The following is a 22,086-nucleotide window of genomic DNA, read 5'->3' as shown; positions in this document are numbered from 1 at the left end:
CTCCCACATCTGGCCCAACCCACAAAAGGCAGGCCCTCCCACATCTGGCCCAACCCACAAAGGGCAGGCCCTCCCACATCTGGCCCCACCCACAAGGGGCAGCCCGGCCCCCCCCCACCCCCCCCCACCCCCGCCCCGACATCAATCACCAACTAGGGAGAATGTGCCACAGGCCTTCCTAGAAGGGCATTTTCTCAACCCAGGCTCCCTCTTTCAAAATGACTCTAGGTTGTGTCAAGGTGACATAAAACTTGCCAGCGCAGCCTGGCACGGTGGCACATACCTATAATCCCAGCTTTCAGGGAGGCACAGTGGCACACGCATATAATCCCAGCTCTCAGAGGCAAGTGGATCTCTCTGAGTTCAAGGCCAGCCTGGTCTACAAGAGTCCAAAACAGACAAGGCTACACAGAGAAACCCTGTCTCAAAAAAAAAACAACAACAACAACAAAAAAACAAATAACAACAACAAACAAAGAAAAAACAAACTAGGCAACACAGCAGCTTTGGAATCCAGCCACCTTGCGGGTCTCAGTAGATCAGCCCTGGACTTGGAGCCTCAGTTTGCTTGCCTGTAAAGTGGGACGGACAATGCCTGCCACACTGTCATATTCGTCTAGGAAGCTGCCTTGCACCTGGTAAAGAAAGGCCCATTTGTTTCTGGGTGTGGATGTGTATAACAGGAGATCATAATGCTCTGTTTTGTGACTCAGTGGGACTAATAGTGAGGTGTGTCTGCCCGAGGAAAAATAGATCTCTTCTTAACTGTCTTGCAGGAACTGGGACTGTCTTTCTTCTGGTGCGTTCTAAGCTCCCCTGCCCTGTCCTGCTCTTCCTTGCTCTGGGAGAAACTACATCTTACAGCCTTTCAGCCACCGCCATACAGCGATTCCCAAGGCACACAATAGCCATCTTTTTGTCTCTTTCTCTCTTTTTTAATTTTTTCTTTCTTCTTTTTTCCCTTGACAACAGAAAGCTTTTTTTTTTTTCACCCTCCCTCTAGAAAAGAAGCAACTTCACCCTGTCAGTGCTCGATTCTGGCAGAAACGAAGGCAACTAAAATAGGAAGAGAAAACAGTATTTTGGCAAGAGCCAGGAATCTGAAGTCGCACAGTATTTACTGGGTCACATGCATTTCAGGGCTGCAGAAGCCCCATGTCATTGGCAGCACGGTTCATGCTTCTTTCAAAGATAATTCTCTCTTCACTGCACATGACAGGTGCACTGACATTCTAATTTTTAAATCTCCCCCTTTGCTGAGTCATTTTGCTGTTCTCTTCAACAAAGAGGCAGAGCCTGTTAACCCATCTCTTATTTTGGATTTGGTCTTGTTCTGTGGCATAATTCTTGGGGGGCAAGATCCACTCACCCCAGATAGGAGCCAATGACAGACCAAAGTGACAATACCATTGAAGTCCAACTAGTGAACCAGCGAGTTTACTGAGACAACTTACTCCATGGCTAAGGGGTTACTTGCAGGTACAGAGATGGTCCAAAGGCAGCCATGTCACTGGATACCCACCCCAACATGGGCAAATGGGCAAAAGCTCATGAAAGCTAATACCAGAGTTCTTTGCACTGTCTACAGGAAGCTTAACAGATTGGAGGGTCCCCTCTCCTTAGTGTCCTTGCTGCTTATATAACCTCGGTGAAGAGGAGAGGACTTATGGATGTGCTAAGTTTCAGGGACTTCCTGAGACTTATGAATTGTTTACTTCCTGAGTCTTAAGGAACTTCCCTGTAGGATGGAACGTGTCCACTAGATCTCTGGGATCCTTTATGTGAAAATATTTAAGGCACATGGCAAAGCACTGAGCTGTCCAACCCAAGGCCATCCTAGGCCATTGCTATTCCCCATTACCTGACACATTAGTGAAGCCACCCAGCTAATCCACAGGCTCAGCAGTGAAAATAAATACTTGTCACTGAAGCCACCAAGTCTTAAAAGCTGTTTGTTACACAGTAGTAACTAGCTGATACAGAATATTTGCCTAAAATAGTAATATCAGAAGGTGGCCTATAACATTTCTAGCCAAAAAGGTAAACAGATTCCTGCATTACAAGTTGTGCTGATGCTATAATTAACAACTTGGAGGGTGAGTTTGAAATCTCAGCCATAGATGACCTGCTGGTTATTGCCTCCCACACACAGCCAGCATGCCTCTGCCTGTCTTTGGGATCTTACTTCTTACTCCCTTCTTATCCCCTCTTACCTTCAGGAATCACACTGGATCTGCAAGAACCTACTTAAAAGCAAGTGTTTTCTAAATGATCTTGGTACCCATGCCTGCCTCTCTGTCTGTCCATTTCTAGGGTTTTTCTTGGCTGGGCACGCGCGGGGCACCCGGTCCTGCTTCTTCCTGAGGCTTCTGTCTGTTATCTCCAGTGGTTCACTAAAGTGGGCTTCCGGCTCCTGAGGGGTGGAGCTTCCGGTTCCTGAGGGGTGGAGCTTTCTTGCCCTTCCTTTACCTTCCAGATCTTCCCCAGAACTTCAAAGAGGGAAGTTCAGAATCTTTCACAACAGTCCTTGCAGGTTAATTGGCTTCAGGGACCTCATTTTTAAAGAGACCACAGCTGGTGAATTTAACCAGGGGGCAGGATGGTTCAGTGAGTAGGTGCATAGCTGGATAAGAATGATGGATGAATTAAATACCTCCATTTCCATGTCTTCAGATGCCCCCTTGATCTGTGATCATTCCACTATGAAAATAAATTTTACCTTAAAGTGCCTTTGTCCTGAAGGTTCCTTTAACCCCTCCCCAAACAAGACACACCCTCTAGCTCTGGCAACTGCAGCCATCCCCTAGGGGACCTCCCCTACTTTCCCAGTGTGACAATCTGTCATGTTCTCTCCTGCTCACCTCCATCAGGTCCCACTGTCTCAAGTAGAGAGAAGAAACTGTACTTTACCAGGAGGTTGTCCAGCAGTTAGTATCCTGTCATGTAGAGAAACTCGGTAAGGATATGACGTTTCATCTCTCCATTCTGTCTTTATTTTAAATGCCCTAATTCGGGAACTCATCATTGATGAAATAAACAACTACAAAAAATTTGTCTTTTGGGGCTGGAGAGATGGCTCAGTGGTTAAGAGCACTGACTACTCTTCCAGAGGTCCTGAGTTCAATTCCCAGCAACCACATGGTGGCTCACAACCATCTATAATGTGATCTGATGCATACTATATACATAATAAATAAATCTTTTTTAAAAATCTGTCTTTTGTTAATAGCCTTGTTTACATCCTTCACCTTCCCACCAGTTAACAATAATACAACATTATTTTCCCAAAGTTGGGGAGGGGGCAGAACATGCTGTATTCCTGCTAAGAACCCTCCTGATATTCCTCTGTTCTTCAAGATTAGAGTTGGGCTGACTTTCACAGCCCACTAAGATCTGTCCCAGACAACCAGCCCCAAATGTCACCAAGAGGGAGGGACAGTTAGCACCTCCCTACTATGCTAGAGTGTTTCCCAACTGTGCACGAGATGCTGCTATTACTACTACTACTACTACTACTACTACTATTATTATTATTATTATTATTATTATTATTATTGTTATTGTTATTGTTATTATTAATTTTATTTGCGTTTAGTTGTTTTTTAGCCCAGCCCCATACATCCTGACCTTCCCTCCTGTGCACAGCTTCCCTCTCTGCCTTTATGTGGCCATTGTTTGTGACCACATTGCACTTGTGGTCATCTGATGAAGAAGGGATTTCCTGAGGATAAAGGGAAGACTGTGGATATCTTTGTATGTGCAAGTTCTTACAACATCAGAAAGGAAAAGATGACTGTGTGAATGGATGGATGGATGGATGGATGGATGGATGGATGGATGGGGTGGGTGGGGGGTAGATGGCTATATGGATGGGTGGATGGGTCGATGGATGGATCACTAGATGGGTAGACAGATGGTGGATGGATGGGTGGTGAGTGGATTGATGAATAGTGGACAGACGGATGGATGATGGATGGATGGATGGATGGATGGATAGATGGATGGTGGAAAGATAGATGATGGGTGAATAGATGGTAGTGGGTGGATGGAACAAGGAGGAATCTTCCTGTTACTGTGCCCTGAAACAGACTAAATTGTTACTAATCTACCTAGATCTATTCTTTACCAGATCCTGGAGACGGAGGCTGATGTCCTCAGGAGGAGATCTTGCCTCCCAGATCTAGAAGACTCAGTTTTTCTGGATTCGGCAGCATATAGGCACACTTCTCCTATCCTTGATTTCCAGACCCACTGGGGGAAGATAAGAGTCACCTCAGAGGTCTTCTGGTGCTGAGGATGGAGCTAATATTCATTGAACACTACTGTGGATCAAATGTGTTCTAAGTGCTTTACACCAGTGAGCTTTTTTAGCTCTCTGTGGGGTATGTATCATGAGTAGCTCCACTTTACAGATGAGTGCTAGAAAAGGTTAACGGTTCTAAAACCACACAGCTGCTACCAATGGAATCTGTCCCATGCCCCAGACAACCTAACTCTGGAGCCTTCCGTCTTCACACCTCATGAGTTGGCGTTTTCTGGGGGCCCCTCTCATGCTTCCTCCCTTAAGAGGGGAGCAGAACGATTCTCAGTTTTTGTTTAATTCAGTTTTTTTGAAATTTCTTCCTATTTAGCCAGGAGGACCCCCCACTTCTGTGTGTGTTTACTTCACTGTGACGATAACTAGTTATTTCACACCCAATCTGAGTGACTAAGAATGCAGCCACCTTTGCTTTCTTCAAACCATCTCCGTCTCTCAGTGGGCTGAAAACCGCACCATAGCTTCCTCTTTACCTTCTCTGTGACAGCACAGAATTTTGTCACTCGGATTCTGAGCAACTTCAGTGACAACTGCCCGGAAAGGTTGCACCAGTCCAGATGGCATGCATCCTGTGTGTGGCATCTCTCTTTCTCTCTCTGAGTAAGTTTTATAGCTTTAATGCTTCTACCATCACAGGAGCTTGTCATCCAGAGGCTGCTGGGTGAGGGAGCAGGACAGTTGGGTCTTCACAGGGACAACTAGGTTACAGACTCCTGACTCTGTACTAATCTCCTTCTTGTTGACAGTTTTAAGCTTCCTCACATGTCTTTGTGATCTAGGGCAGTGGGAGACTTTGCTGTGTCCTGGGCTCCTAATATCTTTTTTTTTCTTTCAAGTTTGTCTGTCTTTGGGCTTTGCACGTCCCTGGATTTAGCTCACCTTCCCTGGGCTGACCATCCCGTGGGAGAGGAAGAGGTTTTACTGCCACACAAAGAGGCCTCAAGGTTTGCCTGATGTGTAACTGGGTGTATGTGCCTTGTGGGTGTGACAGGGTAGACGAAAAGGTGATGAGAGCGTTCTGAAGTTTAGGCCAAGCTAAAAGAAGGTTCTGGGCTTCACCTGAGAGAGAATGCGGGGCGCAGGGAGGGAGGGAGGGAAAGAGAGAGGAAGAGAAGAATCAGGATGAATAATTGGCTCTGCCAAAGGCCACATGAGGGTCTTCATCTGGCCCAGGGATATTGATACATGTTTGAACAAGGTATAGGAAAGAAAAATTTGGAAATAAAGGGAAGAAGCTGATGAATTGAGCAAGGAATGAAATAGTTCCTTACTGCATAGGGCAGGCACTGGAGATGCTGTGCGCCATATACAAAGACCATCTTAGCATAATTTAAAAGTGAACATTTTAAATACAAAATGCATATGACTGTAGAGTAAACTGGCCATAGTGAAATATAGTTATCAAAATATTTTCAGTAGCCAGTGTGGTGGCATCTGTAATAACAGCACTCGGGAGTCTAAAGTAGAAGGTCAGCCTGAGTTATAAAGTAAGCTGATTCCAAACAATGTTTTTAAAAAATCAAAATGTACTTATTTCCTCTTTTCTTTATGTGTTATACAACAAGATCTGGAGGAATAGCTATTAACCACCAACATCACTGAAGGAATACGACATTTGCATTGGCGATTAATGAAAATAAAGATGAAAGGGTTTGTTTTTCGTTTTTGTTTTTGTTTTTGCACTCTGGTTTAGGAACTCATGGGTTCAAATATAGATCTTTTGCTTCCAAGAGACTTGGTGGAGTTAGTGCAGAGCCCTGGAGAGCTGGGACGAGGGAGGAACTGGGCTAGGCTGTGCGTGGCCAGTGTGGCCAAGGCTGTGGCTTTGTAAGAAGGTGGAAGGGAGCCCAGCATTTGCACTGAGGGTGACACTGGAGCAAGCGCTGCGGAGCTGAACCCAGATCACGTCTCAGAGAGCACACGGGGCCTGAGAAAGAGACAGGAAGCCTGCAGGGGGGTGCAGGCATTGATGAACAGGTGCCTGCATGGGGGAGTCCTACATGGCCTGCTGTGTCTCTGACCCTGACCGAGTGCTCACGCTTTGTGTGTGTTTGCTTTGTACAGGAATGAAATGGGTTTACCTTGCACAGCGATGCAGAAAGCTGCACTTCTTGTTCTTCTTATCATTATCATTTAGTTTTCAGTTGTCCATTTGTTTTTGATAAGCAGGGTGAAAGGTCTAGAGGAAGGATCATAACAGTAAAAATTCAAAATGGAGCCGGGTGTGGTGGCGCACGCCTTTAATCCCAGCACTCTGGAGGCAGAGGCAGGTGGATCGATGTGAGTTCAAGGCCAGCCTGGTCTACAGAGTGAGTACAGGACAGCCAAGGCTACACAGAGAAACCCTGTCTAGAAAAACCAAAACAAACAAACAAAAAAATCAAAATGGAGAGGAGGGCACTCTTCCCAGCCCACTTCCACGGTTGCGTGACCCCAGTTCTACATTAGACCTTGACTCATACTGAGTTCTAATTTTGCATGGATTCACAGGTCTTCCGTGAGACATACATAAATCCAGAAGAAACTTGAAGCTTGCTGTGTCTCATTATGATTATTGAGAGAAAATGCAGGAAATGAATGATGATAAAGTCATCAGTCACATTGTTTGGCAAATCTATTCTTCGTCCCAACTTCACTGTGTGATTTTGGAATGCGGAGACTAAGTCTCTAGGACCTAGCACCCACTCACCAAGCACTTTACCACTGAGCCACACTCAGTGCCCCAATTTATTATTTCTTTAGATTAAGTATTATTGTGTGTGTGTTGTATGTGGGCAACGCAGAGTCAGAGGACAGCTCTATGGACTCGGGTCTCGTCTGCTGTTTCATGGGTTCTGGCAGTTGAACACAAATCATCAGGCTTGCTTAAAAAACGCCTTTACCTGATGAGCCACCTTACCAGATCCGCATGGTTGTTTATTTATTTCTATTAGTCAGGAACACTAAGTAACAAATTAGAATGTGGCTCTTGGAAGCTAATGCGATGGGTAAATGCTCTCCCAGACTTAGCACTTAGACTGCCTGCTCCATCCATCACTTCTCGGCCTGACCAGCTGCCAAACAGTTAAGGGGACCATTAACACAAGAGGCCTTTGGAGAGGGGCTATTTTTGTGTTACTGAGATTATGTTTGTGGAAAAGCAGGAAACCATTCCACTTCATTCTGGATGGATGACGTCTCAGACCCCACACAGACCACAGAGCTTTTAATGTGTAAAAAAAAAAAAGAACAATTGTTTGGTGTATTGGTCATTCCCTATGTAGGTTTTATATAAGATAGAATTACTTCAAAAACTTTTTAAAAATTTATTTATTTTTATTTTATGTGCATTGGTGTTTTGCCTGCATGTGTGTGTCTGTGGGTGTCAGATCTTGGAGTCATAGACAGTTACGGTCAGATCTTGGAGCTGCCATGTGGGTGCTGGGAATTGAACTCAGGTGCTCTGGAAGAGCAGCCAATGCTCTTAACCTCTTGAGCCATTTCTCCAGCCCCTACTTAAAACTCTTTTGCTTGGTTTTTGTTTTGTTTTGTTTTTTGTCTGTCTGTTGAATTGGTTGGGGTTGTCTTTTTTGTTTGTTTGTTTTTGAGACAGGGTTTTTCTGTGTAGATCTGGTTGTCCTGGAACTTGCTCTGTAGACCAGACTGGCTGAGCTCAGAGATCTGCCTACCCCTGTCTCCCAAATGTACCACCACCCCGCCTTTCACTTGTGTTTTAGACAGAGTCTCACTATGTAGCCCTGGACGTGGCTCTGTAGTGGCCTGAACGTTTATGTCCTCTCAGGATTCACTTCTACCTGAGAGTGATGGCATTAGGGGGATAGACCCTTTGAAAGGGGGTTGGCTGAAATGGTTAGTGAAGAGACCCAGTTAGTCCCTTTCAATGTGTGAGGGCACAGCTAGAAAGTATATGTACAAGAATCAGGCTCCTGCTAGACACCAAGTCTACTAGTGCCTCAATCTTGGAATGTCTAGTCTCCAGGGCTTGTTTCTAAGACACTGTCCCATGAAGATGATGATGATGATGATGATGATGATGATGATGATGATGATGATGATGAATTCTATCAACAGACTAAGACATAGACCTTTTCAGAAGTGAAAGAAGTATTGAGGTCTTATGGGTTATTATTTACTTATCTATTTATTTCTGCAGTTCTGGGGTTAAATTCAGGGCCTAGTGCATACTAGGCAAGCACTCTGTCACTTAGCTACATCCCAGCCAGTATCTTCCGGCCCCCCTCTCCCCCACCCTGAGATAGGATTTCTCTGTGTGACAGACTGGATGTCCTGGACTCACTTTGTAAACCAGGCAGGCCCTGAACTCACAGGAATTTGCCTCTCTCTGCCTCCCTGAGTGCTAGAATTAAAGGCCTGCACCACCACACCTGGCCCAGCCAGTATCTTTGTGATGGAAAAAAAAATGGCTTCCGGAAGTCAGTTGACAGGGATGACACACTGAAGTGTCTAACTGTCATGACCACCTTCTCTGTGGGCTGTGTCAGGGTCGTTCTCTTCCTCCTAGAGAGGATGACACTGCAGGGATGGGCCATTGGTTTCTCTTTTAGTGGATAGATGACCAGGCTTTTTAAACAGTGGCTTTCATTCTTGTGGTCCAGACTCTGCTCCCATTTGCCTGCTCCGGCTCCATCTGTCTCGTCCCCTTCATTGCTGCCTCTGCAGAGGCATCCTTATCCATCCCACTGTTCGCTACTTGCCACTCAGTTATCTTTTCAGGCTGCTGGCCTCCTCCTGCCCCTACAATGAAGTGGTTTATGTGCCCTGCAGTCACTTCTTAGCCTCATACCTGCTGCTACTTCTGCTCTACTGGAATTTCTTACAAAGGCCTGCACAGCAATCTACCTGAAGGCTTCTCCTGGCCCCTGCCCTCCAGCAGCCCTCGGCAGTGCTGACCAGGCCCTTTCCTCTTGGAGCATTCTACATCCTTTGGTTTTCACTGTGTGGTGAAACCCACCCTCCTGCCTTCCCACCCTCCTGCCTTCCCACCCTCCTGCCTTCCCACCCTCCTGCCTTCCCACCCTCCTGCCTTCCCACCCTCCTGCCTTCCCACCCTCCTGCCTTCCCACCCTCCTGCCTTCCCACCCTCCTGCCTTCCCACCCTCCTGCCTTCCCACCCTCCTGCCTTCCCACCCTCCTGCCTTCCCACCCTCCTGCCTTCCCATTTTCCTATTCTCTATCCGTATGTTTCATCCCTGTTGATCTTCTTCTTCTTCTTCTTCTTCTTCTTCTTCTTCTTCTTCTTCTTCTTCTTCTTCTTCTTCTTCCTCTTCCTCCTCCTCCTCCTCCTCCTCCTCTTCTTCTTCTTCTTCTTCTTCTTCTTCTTCTTCTTCTTCTTCTTCTTCTTCTTCTTCTTTCAAGACGGGGTTTCCCCTGTGTAGCCATGGTTGTCCTGGATTCACTTTGTAGACCACGCTGGTGTCAAACTCATAGACATCCACCTGCCTCTGCCTCCCCAAATGCTGGGAGACATTCTCATTGGCCATCTTCTTTAGACTCCATTGACACTTCTGAATAGTTCCATAGAAATGGGCCTGGTCTACATCTACAGCCCAGGCTCAGGGACTTGCCAGGGCAGTGAGAAACAGTGGGCGGGGCCGTAGAGCAGTTTAGCACTTGAAGGCATAGGTTCAAGCCTGGCTGAATCATTGTTGAAATTTGACATTGCTAAACACACGAATAACAGAATTCTTGAAAGGATTAAATTACAAATGTTTTCCAAGTCTTTAAAGTCAAATGCACATATTTAAATATTTTCCCAAATGCTTTTTGGCTATCTTTCCTGTTTATTACGGAGCACTCAAACTCCCTGCCTCTAAAATTAAACGGGTTATCTTCTGGCCCACCCTGAAATATGCAGTGGTAATTCTCACTGATAGCCCTTTCTCTGCCGAGTCCCATTAATCTTCCAGCTGATTTTTATCAGACTCGGGTATCTGATTTCTTCCAACTTCCTGTCGCTATACCGGATATCCAGTGTCATCCCCACTACACTGAAGCATCCAGAGCAGCAGCCTCAACGGACACCATGTCCACAATAGCTCTCAGGTTACAACCCCTTTCTTTGCGCTGCCATCACCTCTGTCCTGAGCTAGAAGTTACCTGAAGCCTATACCCAACGTCTGATGTTCTCCACACAAGCGTCACGTTGCTTTTCCTAAGATCTTTCCGACCCTCTCAGCTGATTGCCTGTTGCCTAGTTAACTCCAAATATTAGCCACAGTCGTCAAATTCTTCACGCTCCTAGCCAGTCTTACGCCCACCCATCAGTCTAACACCTCTTACCCACCAGTCAACCACTTCCTGCTTCTGAGCAGATCTCTTCATTTTAACTCATGCCATCTTGTCATAAAGCTTCCTTCACCTAAAAGGCTCCGTCTCCACTTGGCCTGTAATCTTCCCAGTCCTCCAAAGTTCAATCCCGATGGCGCATTTGTGCTAGTTAGTTTTTGTCACCTTGACTCCGATCCTGGAAGTACCAGGGAGGAGGGATGACAGCTGGGGACGTGTTTCCATCAGATTGGCCTGTAGGCATATCCATTGAGACTTGATTGCTAAGGTAAGAGGTCAGCCCACTGTGGGCGGTACCATCCCCAGGCAGGGGCACCGGGACTGTGTAAAAAGGTAACAGAGCAGGAGCCTGGGACAGAGCCATCAAGCTGCCTTTCTCCAGTCTGTTTCAGGTCCCACTTCCTGGTTCCTGCCTTGAGATCCCTCCTTCAGTGATAGACTGCGGGTTGCAAGTTCAATCAAGCACTCTCTTCTTCCCCCCAAATTGACTTTGGTCTTGGTGTTTGTCGCAGAAACTTAAGGAAACTGGGATAGCATCCCTCCCACAAGCCCCACCTATGTCCTTCCCTCCAGCTGTGGAATCTCTTCAGGTTCCTCCTCCAGGGCCGTTCATCTGCATCCTGCTCATGGAGGAGGCGATTGACATTCTAACTGGCTGGCTTACTTATTACAGCTCAAGGTCAGAGATGACTCCGAACTCATCTGTACATCTTAGTCTCTCAAGTATCAGAAAGACTCTAAGTGGCTGAATAAATATTTATTGACTTGGCAAATAAAAGGGGAAAACGGAGTGCTAGCTTGCACAATAGGAATGTTCTAATGCACACTTACTTCATAGAGAAGTGATGGGAAAATGTTGAAGAAGCGTTGCCACGCTGCCCACAATAAAAATAACAATGTAACATGCCTTGATGGAAAAGGATTAATGGTACCTCAAATATATATTTAAAAATGCCAGCTTATTTGCATATATGTTTTTCCATGTCTGTGTCTGTGCATACATGCATGAGTGTGTGTGTGTGTGTGTGTGTGTGTGTGTGTGTGTGTGTGTGTGTGTGTGTGTGTGTGTGTATGCGCCTGTGGAGGCCAACGTTAGGTGCCTTTCTCAACCTCCATCCATCTCTTTTTTTGCATTAAAAAATTAAAATATAATTATTATATCATTCCCCCTTTCTTTCCTCCTTCCAACCTCTCCTACATCCCCCCCTTCTCAAATTTATGGCATCATTTTCTTTGTCATTGTTACATGTATGTATATAAATACAACCTGGTCGGTTCATTTAGTTTTACTTGTATGTATGGGAATTTATGGCTGACCACTTGATGTTGGACAAACAATTAGAGGGCTCATCCCTGAGGATGAATATTTCTCCTGCTCTCAGTAATCCTTAGTTATCAGTTCCTTGTCTATGAGTGGGGCCCGGAGAGATTCCCTTCTTCCGCGAGAGTGTGTCTGTAGGGGTGGTACTCTTTGGGTCTTGTGTATGCACTCATGTTGTTGAGGTGTGGGTGAAATCACATTCCTGGGCCTCTGGCACCAGCAGTGTTTCTGCCCCACCTCCACCCCCCTTCTATGATGTTACCTGAGTCTTAGCTGCAGAAGTTGTGTTGTAAATGTATCCATTGGAGCTGGGGACTTTGCATTTAGACTGGGTTTTTCTGTACTGTTCTCCTTTTGTTGCCAAGATAAGTTCATTTGATGAGGAGTGAGAGTTACACTTATCTGTAGATACAAGGATAAATATTTAGAATGTAATTAGGAGGGCTGGAGAGATGGTTCAGCAGTTTAGAGCACTGTCTGCTCTTCCAAGGCCCTAAGTTCAATTCCCAGCAACCACATGGTAGCCCACAACTATCTATACCGGGATCTGATGCCCTCTTCTGGCATGCAGGGGTACATACAGATAGAACACTCATATACATAAAATAAATGGATCTTAAAAAAAAGAAAAGAAAAAAGAACTTAGTTAAGAATTATTCTGGTTTAGTAAAAAAGGCAGCAGTAGACTGTTCTGTGAGATCTGTGACTTCGCTGGCTCTGGGTGGTTGGCTACGTTTCCAGTACTAACCATAAGTTCTTTCCTGTGCAGTAGGCCTCAAGTCCAATTAGGGAGCTGTTGGTTACCACCAAGCTATGAGTGCCAGAATAGCAGTCTTAGGATGGCTTGCCAAATTGGTCACAGCTAGGGATCCACCTTATATTTAGAAACAGGACCTGTCACTGTGTCTGGGACTCACTGGTTCAAATAGATGCGCTTGCCTACGGGCCCCAGGAGTCCTCCTGTCTCTGTGTCCCCAGCACTTGGATAACAGGTGCACCACTGCGTCCAGCTTTGCCTGGCTACTGGATGTCAAACTTAGGTTCTTCTGCCTGCAGAACAGGCACTTTGCTGACTGAGACATCTCCTCGGTTCTAAAAAGTAATCTCATGGTGAGATGTTGCATGTAAGAAAAGGTTAATAAAACATAAATGTGCAGTTTGACAAATAAGCAGAAAACAAAACCTGTATAATCACTATACAGCTCAAGAAACATCATTAGCTTCCTAAAAGTGCCTACCCATGCTGGCCCCACACATCATTAGGACATAATCCCTCCCTCACATCACCTTCCTGATTCTCATAATAACTACTTCCTGAATTTTTAAAAGATTTTTTTTGTTTGTTTTCGAAACAGGATTTCTCTGTGTAGCCTTGGCTGCCTTAGGCTCGCTTTGTAGACCAGGCTGGCCTTGAACTCACAGCGCTCTGCCTGCCTATGCCTCTGCCTCCTGAGGGCTGGGATTAAAAGTGTATGCCACCACATCTAGCCTTAAAGACAATTTTTAACCCTCATACATCAATTAAACAATACAACATGGTTTTGTCTATTTTCAATTATTTATTTTTATTTTATATGCATTGACGTTTTACCTTTATGTATTTTTGTGTGAGGATGTTGGGTCTGCTGAGGCTGGAGTTGCAGGTAGTTGTGAGCCACGGTGTGGGTGCTGGGAATTGAACCCAGGTCCTCTAGAAAAGCAATCAGTGCTCTAAAAAAGGATAGAATATTTTTGTAGATAGCCAAAGAGATTCAAAAGTGTGCTACGTCTGATCATACATAAGCCTACATGTTACTGCAAATCACTAAAGTTTTTTATTTTTAATTGCCATATAAAATTTCACCTTCCAGTACACTACTGTAGTGTGTCTGTTGTATTGTTGATGGACATGTGGTTTGCCCCTTGTTTGGGATGACCGTGAGTGGCACAGCTATAAATATTCCTTCACTCAAAGCTTGGTACACAGTGCCCACATTTCACTAAGGTTGCCTTGCTGAGAATGGTTTAAACTTCTCTGTAGTCACTTTCTGGTAAGTAATAATTTAATTTTTTTTCTAATGTAGTCTAATTCCTATTTATAGATATTCAGCACAGAAAGGGTGATATAAATATATAACATGGAGATTTATGAATACTTAAATGTATTTTTAAATTATTACTGGAAATGTGTGTGGTTGGGTATTGATTAGCTTCTTGGCCAGTTTTAGTTGCGTGTATTCCGATGACATTTTTAAGTTTCGAGGTGATTTTATCTGGTAGTCACGGACCCTGTTGTGGGGGAGGGCGGCGTCTGTGCTTTTGGATTGTTTCTATCTCCCCTCAGGAGCTGATTGTCCCTTGCTCCCCACAGACATCTCGTCTCCTTAACTCTTTGTCACGGCTCTCCTTTTCTGGCGCCTGTTTGAAGGAGTCTGTCCTGTCAGCTCCTGCATGCTGGCCATTGCTTTCAATGGACTCTTCTGATGTCGCCCTGTCTTGCCCTTCGAGGGCTCCTGGGACCTTGGAGAACATCTTGTTCATGCCTGTGGCATCATTGTCACTGGTCTCTGCTCTTTCAGAAACACAAAGCAAGCTCACTTTCAGGATTAATTGGAATCAACAAACATGTAGTAGCTTCTGGGGTTGGGGTGGGGGAAATGTTGAATTTGAAACATTTCTCTATGGAAATGTTACCTTTTAACCACACTTTCTCCTTTAGATCTAATATTCTGCAGTTTCAATGAGAAAACATCGTAGCTGAAAGCCACGGGTAAGAAAAGAATTGAACTCTGAGCCTAGAACCTGGAGTTCATAAAGCATCCGTGCTCAGGTTTCAAAGGAGAGAGCCTTTCTAAGAAGAAAAGAAAAGCCAGCAAAATGAGCAAAAGCAAATGGGGGTGGGGGGAAGCCCTTGTGGTAGAGACAGGAAGTGTTGCTGCCATTTCCGGTGCTAACATCATCTAGTCTTGCACCAGATATGGCTGAGAGCTACTAATACCTGCAGCCAACCAGCAGGAAGGGCTAAGGCGTGGGAGCCGGGGAAGCCCTTCTGTGGGAGAGACTGTGTGTCTTGGAATTCAAGATTTGAGAAAGTTTATGCTGTTTTTCCATCAATATTGGAAAAGGCAAATGCTCAGATAGTGTATTACCTTTCAAGTCCATCCGTTCAGACGAGCTGCTGCTTTGTAGATGTGGCCTTGTGGCGCATAGTTGAAGCTAAGTATTTCCAAAAGGAGACTGGGGTTGTGCAGGCTTCGGTAACGGAGGGACAGTGGCCTCACCACTGGCCATTCCACTGCCGCCATCCAGCCTGAGGAAGGTGGTGAAGATGTGAGGTGATTGCAGATAGTAACCTGCAGTCTCATTTACCAGGATGGCAGTATAGAGACCCGTACAGTGTGGTACCCCGGGATTTAGAAAGCTCATCTATTTTTATCCCCCCTCTCTTTCTCCTACTTGCAAGCTAAACTCAGCACGGGCCAGAGGGAAGTGAAAATTCAAGAAGGACCTCTGTACAGAGCCGAAGGTTACCCTGTCAGCATCGGCTGCAACGTGAGTGGCTATCAGAGACCTTCCACACAGGATTTCCAGTGGTCTGTTTACCTGCCAACGGCTCCGACCAAGGAAGTCCAGATCATCAGTACGAAGGATGAGGGCTTCTCCTACGCAGTGTACGGCCCAAGGGTGCGAAGCAAGGAGATCTACGTGGACAGGCTGCAGGGCGACTCGGTCCTGCTGCGCTTCTCAAAGGTCCAGATGAGGGACACTGGCGAGTACGAGTGTCACACACCCAACACAGATGCGAAGTACTTTGGAAGTTACAGCGCGAAGACAAATCTAACCGGTGAGCTACTCACTAGCCAGCCGCCTGGCAAGCCTGTCTCCTCGATCACAGTGTCCTGCCTAAGGAAAGGCGTTCCACTGGTCTCCCTGCTCTGGGTAAAGTGCCGACCTACCACTCTGAGTATTTTGGAGACATGTTACAAGTAGGTGTCTCGTTTTTTCCCAGTGACATATGCCACACAGACTGAGCCAGTGGGGGCGGGGCTTCCCAGCGTCCCACTCACAAGTTAGTAGTAGCAAAGCATTAGATGGATCTTTGCATGTCCCCTCACCCCCATATCATCTCGCAACCTGACAAGAGAGCTGGCACAAATATAGGTGGTGTCACTAACTGCAGGGCGATTATTTTCCAGTCCATTTACCTACAGGGAGAGGATCAAATTCTTGCAACTGCCATTTGCCTGAAATATCTAGTTTCCTTCTGCAGTTTAGCAAACTCCTATACGAACTTCCGGATGCAGACCCCACATTACCTCCTCTGCAGAACCGTTTCCATCACCTCAGGGCGTAGCCCCAACTTGGTTCTTTTTAAACACCTGGTTCGTCCTATGATTACCAGCACTCACCCAGTTATGTCATACTCGACTGTTTATATGCATATTCCCCACTATCCGCTGAGCTTCCTAGGAACACTCAGCTTTTAGGGTAGTGTCTACAGTAGTCACTGACTTGGTGCTGCCTTCCCATGAGCATAGACTGTGTGGTGTGGTTTACATTTAAGGAAGAGGGGAATAGTAAGGTCCTAAGATAGCTATGAAATCTTTGGGAAAGATTGCATTTGGTCTCAGAATAACAAATTGCTTTACTTTAGAGCTCCATAATAGAAAAGGCAGATTAGGGTCGAGGGAGGGAAATGAAGCGATCCACTCATGTGCGTGTAGTGAGATAGAAAATGGCTGAGGGCCAGAATCTAGGTCTGGAAGCTCCAGTGTTCCTCCCACTGGTGCCTCGGGTAGCTAACCAGGCTCCAGCCTATGCGGATGAAGCAAAGCCAGGGTCCTCTATCACTGAGCCACTCGCTTTGCAAAGTTCCCATCCCCCCCCCCCCCCAGCAACAGGGCAAGCCCACGTTAGGAAAGCATACGGCCATGAGAGCAAAGTCAAAGGATGTGCCTTGCAGATGAGGCTCAGGCGCCATCTCCCCGCCCCCCCTCCCCAGAAGATCGAAGGAGACAAACATGAACCAGTAAGATCATCACTGCTGTTTCGTTTCCAGTTATTCCCGACACGCTGACTGCCACCATGCCCTCCCAGACGCTCAGTAAGAAGGAAGGCGAGTCCTTGGAACTCACCTGTGAGGCAACCAGAGCCACAGCTCAACACACCCACCTGTCTCTCGCCTGGTACCTGATGCAGGAAGGAGGAGGGAGCCAAGCCACTGAGATCATCTCTCTCTCCAAGGATTTTATATTGACCCCTGGGCCCTCCTACGCAGATAGGTTCGAGGCTGGTGATGTGCGCCTGGACAAGCTTGGAGCCACTTTATTCAAGCTGTCCCTGGGCAGGCTCCAGCCCTCAGATCAAGGCCAGGTGTTCTGTGAGGCCACCGAATGGATCCAGGATCCAGACAAAACGTGGACTTTGATCACAAGGAAGCAGACAGATCAAACAGCACTGAGGATCCAGCCGGCAGGTAATTATCTTCTCAGGAAATCTGGGCAGGCCCGCAATGAGGATGTAGGGATTTCTTTTCTTTTCAACCTTTTGTTGACTTTTTCTAAAAGGTAGATTAACAGTTTAAGTCAATTTTGTTTTTGTCATCTGGAAAGCATAGCTAAGAAGATTTTCCAGAATGTTACATTTTGGCTCTGTTCATGGGAGATTTTATATGGGACAAGAAATGTGAGGCAGTTAGAGATGCTACAAGCCAGCCATGGAAACAGTTTTATGACCGTGTTAGTCAGGCCCTTTGTAAACACATTATCACCATTATTTAACTGTGGTCCAAATACTCACCCATAAGGCTTCTCACTTTAAAAACGAGAGACCCCCTAGCCAGGCATGGTGGCTCACCCCTTTAATCCCAGCACTCGGGAGGCAGAGGCAGGCGGATCGCTGTGAGTTCCAGGCCGGCCTGGTCTCTACAAAGCAAGTCCAGGACAGTGAAGGCTACACAGAGAAACCCCTGTCTCAAAAAACCAAAAAGAAAAAAAAAAAAAAAAAAAGAAAGAAAGAAAGAAAAGAAAAGAAAAGAAAAGAAAAAACAAAATAAAAACAAGGGACCCCAGTTACAGACACACAGGGAAGTGCTGGCTTCCAAAGCCCAGTCTGCCTCTCTCCCAAGCCACCGACCATGGGCAGCGGGGCCTCAAAGCAGCTATGGCAGCGTTATCACGGGTCTCATTCCTCTTGTGCTGAGACGGCCAGTACAGCGGGCTTTCTAAACATCTGCCTTGCTTTTGTTGCCCAGTTCCCAACATGAAGCCTCGCCCCTGTTGGTGGCGGGGTGCCCTTCCACCAGGCCCCATCTCTACATTGAAATGGTGCCACATCACATGATCCATTGGCATGTTTGTCAAAACCAGACAGAAAGGCCCAGCATTGGTTTAATAAGAGGGGTCTGCTGAGACCGTGAGTGTCCACTGTGGGAAGCAATACCCCAGGGGTGGATCACTGACTTCATGTGATGCCGGATCCACTCCACATTAGCCGATGTCCCTCAAGTGTCCCCATGTCACATGTCCTCGGGGGTTAGGGAAATTCTACTGGTTGTTTTCAAATGAGCAGAGTAAGAAGTAAAGGCTAGGGACTGCCGTTCAGAGGAAGAAGAAAATGCCCACCCCACACGGAGGCCCAGATTTATTCTCTAGCACAAAAATAAAAGAGAAAACCAGAAGTCATAATTTACAGCAGTTCAACACGCACGAAATACTTGACTTTTTTTAGTTAAGGAGGCCTGCCTAAGTAGACACGGGGCACATCTGTGTGTGCCTTGTACTTACTGGGACTGCTTTCAGAAAACCATGGATCCTGTCCTTTCTGGGTGACTAGAATAGTCAGGGACTTTGTAATTTTCTTTTTCTGTGGGGCTGTTTTGGAGTAGGGAACTCACTGCCACCACAGAACTGAAAGGCTACATGAAGTGCAGCCATGGTGTCGTCATCACAGACAGCACCCTTCTTGTACTGAAAGGGGCCAGGTACGGTGGGCTTTCTAAACATCTGCCTTGCTTTTGTTGCCCAGCAAGAGATTTTGAAGTGAGCGTCACAACCAGTAGCTTACCGGATGAAGGAAAACCCTTGGAACTGCTTTGCCTGGTCACCAGCCGGGACCGTGACCCACAGCTTCAGGGCATTTGGTTCCTCAACGGGAAGGAAATTGCCCAGATTGATGCCGGTGGTGTCCTGCATCTAAAGAGAGACTACAGAGACAGAGCAAGCCGAGGACAGCTGCAGCTTTCAAAGTTAAGCGCCCAGACTTTCTCTCTTAAGATCTTCTCCGTGGGTCCAGAGGACTTAGGCGCCTACAGTTGCCAAGTGGCAGAGATGGTGAGGACTCAGACCGGCTCCTGGCAGGTACTTCAGAGAAAGCAGTCACTAGGCAACCAGGTGCAGCTGAAGGAGCCAGCAGGTACGTGACTTAGGGGCAGCCACAGATGGTGCTGTCTTCAGACCTCCTCCCTGGGCAGTTTCAGAACACAGTGGTGTGGCGGGCGGGATCTTCCTTTAGAGTCTGGAGCCAGCCAGACCCTACTGGAAGGTGAAGCGAAAGCTGAGAAAACAGCAAGACTAGCCAAGACATTTGGAGTACAGTTCTCTCAATTTCAATTCACTTGTCTATAAAATGTAGCTGGCCTTTAAGTCCCTTTCTCGCCATCTTCCATTGTTTGTGCTTACTTGTTTTGTTTTTGTTATAATTTTTGTTTGTGAGGTTTTCTGTTTAATAAGGTCCTCTGACTTTGTGTGTTTGCACACATGTGTGTACATAAGCATATGCTTAGAAGTGCATGGCTATCCTGTGTATGTGTGTGCCAGAGTGTGTGAATGTTTGTGAGTGTGGATGGGTGGGGAGGGGGGGCGGGATGCAGGGGGACAGGGAGAGAGCAGAGTCTCTTTTCCTGGGGAGCACACAGCCGAGTAAGCTGACCTTGAGTTGAGGCAGGGCAGCCATTTTTCAATTGTCCTCTGCTAATCTTGTTATGTTAACTTGCAGTGGGTCATAATTCTGACTCATCGTGAGAAACGAAGGGACAAATGAAAGCAGACAGACTCAATTCTCTCTGCTTGCCCGTAACACTGTGAGATGTGTGCTCAGCTGGCTCCGGGCATCGCTGTGAGGGAAAGACAGCACAAGCCACTGCTGTCTGTCAAGGGCTCAGATTCTGGTCCTCAGTGTGGCGATGTGGATGGAATGGGATCATAGGAGCTCCACCCTCAGCAACGTATCAGTGCCACCTTGGGGGACAGGATTATATGAGGCCGCCCCCGTGTGCTGGTGTGCTGTCCCTCCTGCTTCCTCCCCCCCCCCACAACCACCACCACAACCACCACCATGCCAGTACCCCAATATTTGGGTCCTTAAGCCACCAGACTTCTGAGCACCAGAAATGTCTTTAGACATGGCCCAGCCTCCATTATTTTGTTCCTGAAAAAACAAAGCAGACTCAGGACAGCCAGCCACTTAGTTCATTGTTGCTTTGTGAAGGTTGAGTGACTTTAAATATGTTTCGGATAATCGATGCTTTATGTACAAAGTAAAAACAGATGCACAAACAGCTAATATTAGAATCCTCTGGGCTGAGAGTTAAATTCAAAGTCTAGAATGAAAATTTGCTCAAAATCAAAAAAATAAAATAAAAAAAAACTGAGCTAAAATGAAAGTTATTCTTGGCACACTATTTCCAAAGATAGATAGATACCCCTTTCGAGGTCTGCTTCCCTCTTCCCATTGGCTGGGGAGGAACATAGCAGAGATCTGGATGAAAGGGGCAGACAGGAAGTGTGGTGCTGTTAGTTTCCACACTAAACATTTGGTGGAAGTTTCTAGGATTCAGGAAAAACAGTGTGGGTGGTTTACATATTGGCACAGAGCTTGCTAAATCGCTGATCTCCCTGGGGGAAAAAATCTAGAAACTCCTTAAACCTGGTGTGTGAGAATTTGTTCCCAAGAGATCCAAAGGTGCTTCATGGCGTCTTGCTCCTGGCCCTGCAGAGAGGGTTATCTTTCAAAGATAAAGAGATTTTTCCCCCCATAGGCTGGAGTCCAAACTGGGCCTAACATGTAGCAATTGGAAAACTTATTAGCATATTTATTGAGGGCCTTGTCTCACATTCTGTTTTGAAAGTCAAACTGCTATTTGAAATATGAGCAGACTTTATTGTCCCATGAATATTTTAAACAGAAGGGAACACCCACCGTCACTGTGTCATACTTCTTACTATGAGGCTAATGACCCAGTGGCTTCTGGGAGTGATGCTAGTTGAAACTAATCACGCTGGTCATGTTAACCTGGTGAGATTATGACTAGCCGTTTCCCTTCCCACTTTTAAACTTCAGGTTTAAAGTCATTTCTATATTAGAAACAACAACAACAACAACAACAACAACAAAAACCCCAGAAAGCGTGATCATTGTCTCTGACGCCCAAAATGCTGACGCAAGTTTGCTAATTTGCTCAACCTGTTTCTGAAGGCTGCTCCTCATCTGCCTTTGTTGAATGCCTGAAGCACGGGGTGGGGGGTGGGGGGGGATGGTGGTAGGGGGGCTGGGGGGAATGGGGGGTGGACAGAGGGGATGGGGGTCTGGGGGGGATCTCTCTCCTCCGTGGGGAAGAGCCATTTGCAGATTCATTTAGACCCTTTAGGTTTCTAATGCCTGGTCTGTTTTGTTCTTCTCTCTTGCTTTGAAACTCCCAGTGCCTCTTATTAAACCCTCATGGTAATAGCTAACCCCTCTCCAATGCTCTCTGTACCCTCATGGTAATAGCTAACCCCTCTTCAATGTTCTCTGTACCCCAAGGCCTAAGCCCTGACTGCGACCTTTGTTCAGTCCTCTGAGCAAAGCAAAAAAAAAAAAAAAAAAAAGTGGCTGCTATTATTACCTTCATTTTTTTCTTTCCTGGACAGAAACACAAAGGCTCAGAGAGGTCAAGTGTGCTGCCCAGAGTAATTCTGCCTCCGGGTGGTGGTACGCGTGGGCTGTACTTAGTGCTGGCCTGCCTGGGACACGGGATCTCCTGACATATCTACGTGGCCCCCAGAGTAGCCAGAACAGGACCTTGGTCAATAAGCATTTGTTGAATGACTGTGTTTCTCTACATCTTGAATTTCCCATCTGGGAGCCAGCTTTACATTTATAGATATACACAGTAATTTTAAAC

The 22,086-nt window shown here is 46.3% G+C and overlaps 1 protein-coding gene across 2 annotated transcripts in view; it reads left to right on the top strand.

The window, feature by feature from the left end:
• Positions 1-4,826: 4,826 nt before the first annotated feature.
• Positions 4,827-22,086, top strand: part of CD101 (CD101 molecule) — a 49,143-nt gene continuing 31,883 nt past the window's right edge. For both annotated transcript variants that reach the window (XM_084757196.1, XM_084757195.1), the window contains exons 1-4: positions 4,827-4,918; positions 15,388-15,768; positions 16,984-17,400; positions 18,951-19,337. In XM_084757196.1, the coding sequence (XP_084613322.1) occupies positions 4,876-4,918; positions 15,388-15,768; positions 16,984-17,400; positions 18,951-19,337 (1,228 nt within the window). In that variant the 5' untranslated portion in view covers positions 4,827-4,875. The remainder of the gene's footprint in view (positions 4,919-15,387; positions 15,769-16,983; positions 17,401-18,950; positions 19,338-22,086) is intronic.

The sequence above is a fragment of the Acomys minous genome (assembly GCF_964271855.1).
Source record: "Acomys minous genome assembly, chromosome: 14".
Taxonomy (NCBI): domain Eukaryota; kingdom Metazoa; phylum Chordata; class Mammalia; order Rodentia; family Muridae; genus Acomys; species Acomys minous.
The sequence above is the reverse complement of the archived record's forward strand: the minus strand, read 5'-3'. Positions and strand labels throughout refer to the sequence as shown.